Below are 8,715 nucleotides of genomic sequence, written 5' to 3' on the forward strand. Positions count from 1 at the left end.
GTTTACAAGCATTACTTATTTCATCAGCGGGGGAGAAATACTTTCTACTGGGGCTTAAACAGGACTGAGACAAGTTAATGTAAGAAGACAAGTTGGATGTTAAAGGAGGTTTGGGTGTGCTTTTTATCAGTTATGATGTTCTTTCAGTGAATAAACATGACATGATAAGAAAAACCAGGCTTCGTGCCCTCTTGTTTTTCCTTACTCCATTCACTGGAAATTTCTTCCTGTGAGGGAAGCAGGGGGAGGAAGCACATTTACTCACTCATCCTACTACTTCTGCAGCGGAGTTTCCCCTGAAATCCAAAGACATCCAGAAGAGTGCAGGAGTTAATCTGGCATTGAAGAATCTTATAAACAGGAAATTTGTAATTACCAGTTCCAGTTTTGTCACTACTTATGCGTTTGTGTTTATTGTTTTCACAGTGAAAGAACATGTCAGGCAGACTTTGATATACATACAGATATATTTCACATACAAGCTCTTGAACAACCAGAACCCATCATTATACCAGATCACTTAGTGCTCAAAGCTTACTTGTGGATCCTAGAGTATTTAAAAGTAAAATGGGAGGCAAGTCTTCATCTTTCAGGCCCTTTTTCTGTGGAATCAGCTCCCAAAAGACACTGAGTGTTTCTTCCACACTCACCTTTTTTCACTCTCCACTTAAAATGTTTTTAGTAGTTTAATTATTTGAATTGTTTAGTTATTATTACTCTCTGGCTGTCTTTTGTCCTGTCTCCCTCCCCTCTGCTCCAAACATTTGCGGCACATGGCTTCCCCTCCCTGAGTCTACTTCTGTCAGAGATTTCCTCCTGTTAAAATTGAGGTTTTCCACCCCCCTGTTGCCAAAGTGCTAATTGTTTTGGTTTTCTCTGTAGTGTCTTCACCTTACAATATAAAGCACCTTGCGTTATTATGATTTAGCGCTAAATAAATAAAAATGAATTGAACTGAATATAGACAAATAGACAAGGTGAGATTTTTCCACAGGATAAATAAAATCAGAAAAAATCAGGATACATGTTTCTATTTTTGTTTTCAAAAAAGGTTCTGTAATTTATTTACATTTTCAAAATAAACACAAGCTCCAGTGTGCAGTGTATTATTACAGCTTAACTTTTTTCACTAATACCCACAATATAACAATAAACAATCACACATACTATATACACAAACATACATGGACGTGGCAACCGTTGGTAGGTCAGTAGCTGTTTGTTTGAATCGTAGATAATATATGAAAGATGGGGGTTGCTAACAGGTCAGAAACATGACACCTAACACGTCTTAGATGGTGTCAAACCTGAGGCTTCAAAACCTCAGCCCACAAGCCAGTGGGTGGTGTCACAGAGACCACTTATCTTTTACACTGAACAAGGTTTCAGGGCTTTGGTGGAAACACGCTCCTCTTCCAGATTCCTGGAAATGATGGGAGCTGCAAGTCTGAGGCAGCGTGCTGGCAGATCCGACAACCTGCATGGTTCACATTTCTCCTCTGATTCTCTATAGTGGAGGTCAGGAGTGGAAAGAACGCCTGACACAATTAGAGCCACTACACTCGTTGAAGGAAGCAACAGAAATTCTCCTTTAGACTTTAGTACAAAAAAAGCACATGTCTAAACAAACATACAAAGTAATTTAAATTATTTTTATACAAACAAAATAAAACAGTTAAACAGCATGTTCATCCACATAGCAGTGATAGTGCATGTTTAGCCCTCTGCTTGCATACGGATTTGATGACATTAATTTACTTTCACATTTTCCAAAGCAAATTGAAAAACTAAATGTGTGCAGAATCTTTAAGTTAGTGTCCTGCTAGTCTTGAGTTTGTACTTTTACAGTCATCAAATATTCTCATAGAACTCGATTTTCTCAGCAGTCAACAGTCAAAATCGAGACTAGAAGCAAGATGTAAAACAAAGTAGTGGCAGAAATACAGACAAAGGCCAGTAAGCTGCTGCCATGACAACAATACTAAATTCCAGGCTGTGTAACAGTTCAAGGAAAAAGCTGGTGACATCCTGTGTTTTCAGTCTGTATCGACACAGGGACTTTTAATTCCACACTCACTACAATGAAATATCGAGATCACTCCATAAAAGCTACAACCCAAGACCTGCGATTTAAGGCAGCATATTTACAGGAAGTGAGTGCAGAACTGCTGCTGACTGTGTTACAGTACCTTAAAAGCAGAGGCTTGAAAAAAGAGGAAGGAGCTTTTTTTTCCATTCAGTATTTAGGTCACCGGTCACGTCACTTAAAGTCTTCATTTCATGCTGTCATTTTTGTTGTTTGGTGTCATCAGATGTCATCAGTAGAGGGAGGTAACCACTACCTCAATCAAACCGGGATGATGTCAAACTTGGCAAGTTCACTTGAAGAATTAGACAGCACCTAATGTCGAAGAAACAGCTCCAGACTTTTTGTCCACAGTTCAGACCTTCTCGCAGTTTTGCAGAGGCAAGGCAGTGCGCTTAGGGAACCTTAAAACATCCTTTAGGTTGTAGCTTCCCTTTCGGGTTCGTTTATAGGAACGAAAACATAGCACACAAAGTATGAAGACAAACAGAACAGCTGCCAATACCACAACTATTATCCATTTCAAGTGGGAAGCTGCAGAGTTGGGAAAGAGGGTTGGTGAAGAAAACAGAAAAAGAGAATATTTAAATTAGTCAAACAGAAAATACCCGAACACTGCTTGAATTGAAACTGTGAAAAACAAACTAAAATCTCACCTTGTACATCAACGTTAAACTCCTTGGTGACTGTCCCTACTGTGTTGCTCACAGTGCAGATATACTGTCCTTTATGCTCAAAGCCTGCAGATTTGATAGTGAGAACGCTGCCACTGTAGGAAGGACTATCTGTTGGGAGTGTCCAGGTGTATGAGGGGCTGGGGTTTCCCACAGAGGAGCAGTTCAGGTGTAGAGTGTCTCCTTCTGTGATTGTGATCACATCTGGATTTCGTGGCTCCATTAGCTCAGGCCCATCTGTGTGATTATTGAAGGAGAAACAGAACAAAACATTTAGCAAAACAAACAATTTTGGAAGAGAGATTTCAAATGGGCAAACATGGGCCTGTTTTCACTGTCGCCCAATTTTGTTCATCTATGTAACTTTTCATCTGTGATAATTGACAGAGAAAAATGTTAACACTTTGGAAATGTAAAACAAATTACTCACTAACATAATATACAGCAGAAAGTGGAAAGCACTGTCCACAGTTCAGTCCACTTTGCTTCATTTCCACTCTTCTAGATTTCAAAGGATCATATTTTACCAGTTTGTCCAGTTCATGATGTTTAACTGCTCTACTTACTTTGCAGGTTAATGCTCGCCACACTAAACATCTGACATAAAGTTTATATTACATGCAGTGTGACATTAAGAAGTCAGTCTGATAGTTCAGAGAGTTATTCTAGCCATATGACACTCTGAAAGAAGACTGACAGACTTTTCTTTCTTGAAGATTTGTTGCAGACAATTGCTTCCATATTTAAATTGATATATACTAAAAAAAAATTCATTTAGGGTTTAAACATAATTACTATTATTTTTTTAAGGTTCACAAACAAAGTGGAGTTCTATTCTTGGTCTCTACAAACATACTGAGTATTTTATTTTTTAGCAGCTAAATCCTCCACTATGTTCATCAGCTTGTGTCAGTCAACGGTTTGTTGATGATGCTTTTTAGAGCCTGTTCATTAACAGTGATGAGAGCTGTGAGGAAGAATTAAAACAGTAAAGTAATGGGACATAAAACTAAACCAGTGACATGAAACATGCTCAAAATGTCAAACTCCGAGGAACAGAACAAAGAACGACTTTATTTCTCTCAGACTCACAGTGAACTATAGCAGGGAGTTTTTCTGATGTCACCACTGGAGGGCGCTGTGGTCCAGCTGGTCCCAGCTCCAGCTTGGCTTCACACCAGTACTGGGCTCCATCATCTTCTCTACTGGGGGTGATGTTCAGAGTGAAGGTCTCATTCACTGGTTTCTTCTCTTCACTGTGGTTGGACTGTAGGTGACCCAGTGCTGTGTTTCCTCTGTAGAAGGTCACAGTGAGGCTTTGAACAGGAGCTACGTTCTGTACGCTACACTGCAGGGTGTACTGCTGATTCTCAAACATCATCCCAGTGTGGTTTACAAAGCTGATGGAGACACTTTCTGGAGACTCTGAGAAGACAGGGAAAGAAACAAAAATGTAAAGAACAACACAGAATGTAAGCTAGAGGTTTGTCTGCAGCAGCTGAGAGTATGAATCCATGCAGCTGTATGTTTCCACAAATAAAGAAGTTGAATAATCTATGAATTATTAAATATAACAATAAGGTTATAAACTAATTATCACTTTAGAATTATAACTAATAATAAATGATGTAAAATTCACTAACGAGTCTCCTGTTATCAAGTAAGCATACTTACGATAAAGAGTTAGATTCAGAACGCTAGTACACTGATCACCAGCATTATAGGTATGATAGCACTGTAGAGATAAGCCCCATTCAGTCAGGCTGTCAACCGTCCAGAACCTCGTGGTTCCATTTTGTGTAACTTTTCCCACAGCGTGCTCCAAACCAAAAACATCTCCACTGCAGTCCTTCTGACATACATCACATGTAACATTGGCTGGGTCACCGTACTTCACTACCAGTGCAGGTGGAGTGAACACAGGATACTCTGTGCAGTTAGGATCTGTAAGAAACACAGTACGTATGTTGTTATTTGGTAGATTAGCAGATACACTTCATACACAGTGTGCACTATTTTAGTCAGACAATACTGTATTTTTTGTATCTGTCATGGTCTGGCCAGCGCAGCTGGGCGACCTGATCATCTATGTTTGGGTTTATTTTGATGGAGCCGCGCTTCCCCGGAGGCAGGTCCGCCGACCCGGAAGTAGCTCCGTTCAGAGCTCGGCACACCGCCGATTAATTAACATTCACCAGCTGCCGTGAATTATCCACCATCAGATGCCGGTGTATTTAACACAGTGACCAGGCTTCAGTCAGCGCTGGATCATTAGACTAAGCTCGTTAGTAGTGTCTCGATTGTGTGCTCTTTCCTACTCGCTTTCGGATTGCTATTTACTCTTTTTTGTCTTTCGCACCAGGAGGTGGAGAGGAGAACACGGGAGCTGGGTGAATGGACCACGGGGAGCCACGGCCGAGGGATTTCACTGGACTGTAATTTTTTCACTCTGTAAATAAATTCACTGTCTCATTGCAACGAGATCTGCGCTCGAGTCCGCTTCTTCCACACACCACGACAGTATCCTGTAAAAGGTTTTGCAACCCAATAAAATCTTTGTACATTATATGGCTCTGCTGTTCTCTGTGTGTATATGTTTATTTAAAATCAAACACAAAATTAATCAGCAAGATTATATAAGTAGATTCAACTTTTCAATTGATATCAGAGCATTTTGTACAAGGTTTATATCTAATAATAATAATAATAATTTAGCATTAAGAAAGGAGAGAGATGTTGTTTGGATAGTTAAACACTCTGGTGACAAATTTAAGGAAAAAATTTGAACAGTTGAACCCTGCAGCGAGGAGAGGTTTTGGCCCTTATGTGCGTCTTTGGGGTATTGTCCTTGAGGCACAGTCAGAGCAAATCAATCATAAAGTCGTTCTGAGTGATCACTTGGATGCTGTTCTATCCTAATTGGTCTCTTCTAGGATGTCAGCATTTTCATATAGACGAGTCAGGGGTCTGTGATTGGTTTAATGACTAATAAAAATCATGCAAATTATATGCTACAGACCTCACAGTCACTAGATCTCAAATCAGTTTAACCAGTGTGGGTTAGCGTGACCAGATCCAGATATGTGAAAAAGAGTAACTGTAACTGTGCAGGTTACAGGCTACTGTAGTTTATTTGAATGAAGTTTTCCTAACTCTCCTGCTAAGCAAATACATTCATCACAAATGGAAACTGTATGACAGTCTTTGTAGGAAAGCTACTTTCGGCTGCTCCCAACAACAGATCACCACAGCGGGAAGCTTGATGAAGTTTGATGTGGCAGATTTTTAGGTCAGATGCCATCCGGACACAGTCCCAAATGGCTCAAAGCGGAGAACTTGTAAATCACTACGCCATGGAGCCACTTTGTAATACATTTTTATCGCTAGTTTATACACTGTCTGGTTTCTCAGCCATCACCAAAACACCAAACGAATGGTTTAGGAAGAATGCTTTTCCATCCGTAGAGGGGTCTTTGGAGGTCGATTCTAAGAAGCACTTAAGCTTTACTAGTAAAACCTTATGTTGATTTCTTTTATTTTTTCCCCCATTTATTCAATAACATGAGACATAATGAAATAATTAAATCTCAAAGTCTCATAATAAAAACACGAAGCGTCAAACTGTTGTATTACTTTGAAGCAGCAACACTCTACCCCCAAAAACTACGGGAAAAATCTGTGAGCAAAACACATAACGGGACACTTACCAGAGGCGGACACACGGACGTCTCGGAAGGAGATCATCAAAGAAATAATGAGGAAAAGGTAACAGGAAAGCATCGTGTCCAGATAGTTTCGTTGGGAAAACGAAAAAGATGTTTGTTAATAAAAAATATCCGGGTCCAAAGTTTATTCGCCAGATGGTGTCTGTAATGAACTGAGAGCAGAAAAGATAGCAACATGGAGGTCCAGTCTGTTTTATAAGCTGTGGGCGGGGATCAGCGGGCTGGTCTTCTCTTTGGGAAAGTGAAATCGAAAACATCCATCTCGGAGATGTGAGGTTTCGGGGAAATCCCATTAAGAAAAAATAAGCGATGAACTCATGACCTGAGTAACATGAATCAACCCCCCCACACACGTATATCTACACGTGTATGTAGTCTGACTAATCTGAGCGATAAAGTCTAAAATGTGCTTTCTTAAAGGCTTACAGCTAGACTATTCTGTAATGTAGCCAATCGGATGATTTGCAAGTGAAGATGACATTTTCAGATAAACAATAACAGTCTGCAGTATTTTTCTTTCAAATGTATAAATTAGAAATATTTCATTAAACTAAAAAACTTTAGCAAATATACTTCATATCCCTTTCTCCTGGTCTGCATACACAAATGCTGAGGCCTAGTTATTTCAGTGAAGCAGATTTCCCTTATCTCTTTCCCTTGAAGCCTTCCTCCAGGACAAAGTCGTGCTCGGGACCAGCTCTCAACTGCTAAGACTGAAGCATTAAAACCCCTTTAGCCTGTCTTCCTATCTCTTTCATTCCTTCACATTTCAAAAATGATCTATAACCTTGTTTAGTCACTCTTCCTTAGTTATTTTTAGTCTGTTTATTCTCGCTCCCCTTTGCTCCAGCTTGAAGGCATAAGAGGCACGACTACACATCAGAAGAATCTGAAAGTGCAGCAGCAGAGCCACACAAGTGAAACAGAAAGACCAAGCCATCTGAAGAAAACTTGTCATTCATTCATGTCATTCATTTGAGTCAGGGACGAAAGTTTCATAATCATAAAAACACAGTGTTGTGAAGTTTAAATCTCCCCAAACAAACTGATTTGCCACACAGACTAGATCAAACAAATGCATTTATCCATTCTCCAATTTAAAAAAATTGTAGAATGGCCCCTATAATATTTTTTATATGTAACAGTAAAATGGAACAAGTGTTAGTGAAAAGAAAAGGCTTTTGACTCAGGGGTCACTGGTAATTGTGCTGAGTCTGAAGGAGTGTAAAGACAGTTTACATTCCTAACATGCTTCTGTGTTTACTAAAATCTTGCCTCATTTTGCTTTTAGGACTCATTTTATTGCTTTGGTTTTCATTTTTTGAGGCAGATACAAAAATGTTGGTTGTGAGCCAACCACTGAAACCATGGCAACATTCTGAATGTCTTAGTCATTTATAAAAGTCATGCTGTTGGTATAGTATGAGCTACAATTTGTTAATATGTTACTCAAGTAAAACAATTTAACTAGAAGTAGACAGCTGAACTTAAAGTAGTAACACAGAAGCTCAATGCAAAAAATGCTGGCTAATGATGGAGTTTGCTGTTGTAAGGGTTTCATCCCAGATTCCAGTTGCTTAGCTTCATTTTAGAGCTATCTTCATGATGTTTGCTATTGTATGTAAAATGCGTTATTTAAATAGAGTGGACATGAACTGAACACTGGTTGGTTGGTTGTGAAACACGTGGATTTTATTTGATCATCAAAAAAGAATCAAAATAGTTTTAGAAAAAGAAAATCGTAGTTCTGAGACATTAATGGAAGTAAACTCAGGCTGAATCACATAGTAACAAATAACACAGCAAAACACAACAAACCAACAGGTTTGGACAAAACTGAAGTGGCAAAAAGTGACCTAACAAACAGAGGTCAAAAGGAAAAACAAGCAAACACTAAGAAATGATCTGAATACAAAGAAACTAAACCACTTTAACTTTTCATTAATCACTTCCAACATAACTAAATACTGGATTTAAATGTCAAATGAGATCAACTATATACTTAAAAGAGTCCACTGCTGTCATCACCTCATGGTCTGAGGACACTTGGCACATTCCAGTCTGAACTTCCTGTGATTGTGAGCGCAGCTTTCCAGCAACCCTGGCAACAATGGTGATTCAAAATGGATGGTTAATGGTTTGACTGGACCAGGATGGTGTTTCAGGTTAGTTACAGTGATGTCATGGATTTTGATGGCTGGACTCCAGGTTCTAGCAGGAGAAAGAAAGT

At 39.2% G+C, this 8,715-nt stretch overlaps 1 protein-coding gene across 1 annotated transcript; it reads right to left on the minus strand.

Moving 5' to 3' along the window:
* Nucleotides 1–404: 404 nt before the first annotated feature.
* LOC134628478 (intercellular adhesion molecule 1-like) lies at nucleotides 405–6,655 on the minus strand. The gene is made up of 5 exons (XM_063475159.1): nucleotides 6,468–6,655; nucleotides 4,435–4,704; nucleotides 3,853–4,185; nucleotides 2,743–2,997; nucleotides 405–2,620 (listed from the first exon to the last, which is right to left on the minus strand). The coding sequence occupies exons 1-5, from the start codon at nucleotides 6,538–6,540 to the stop codon at nucleotides 2,442–2,444; spliced, it is 1,110 nt and encodes a 369-aa protein (XP_063331229.1). The 5' UTR covers nucleotides 6,541–6,655; the 3' UTR covers nucleotides 405–2,441.
* Between the last annotated feature and the right edge of the window lie 2,060 nt (nucleotides 6,656–8,715).

Source organism: Pelmatolapia mariae, linkage group LG6 (assembly GCF_036321145.2).
Source record: "Pelmatolapia mariae isolate MD_Pm_ZW linkage group LG6, Pm_UMD_F_2, whole genome shotgun sequence".
NCBI lineage: Eukaryota > Metazoa > Chordata > Actinopteri > Cichliformes > Cichlidae > Pelmatolapia > Pelmatolapia mariae.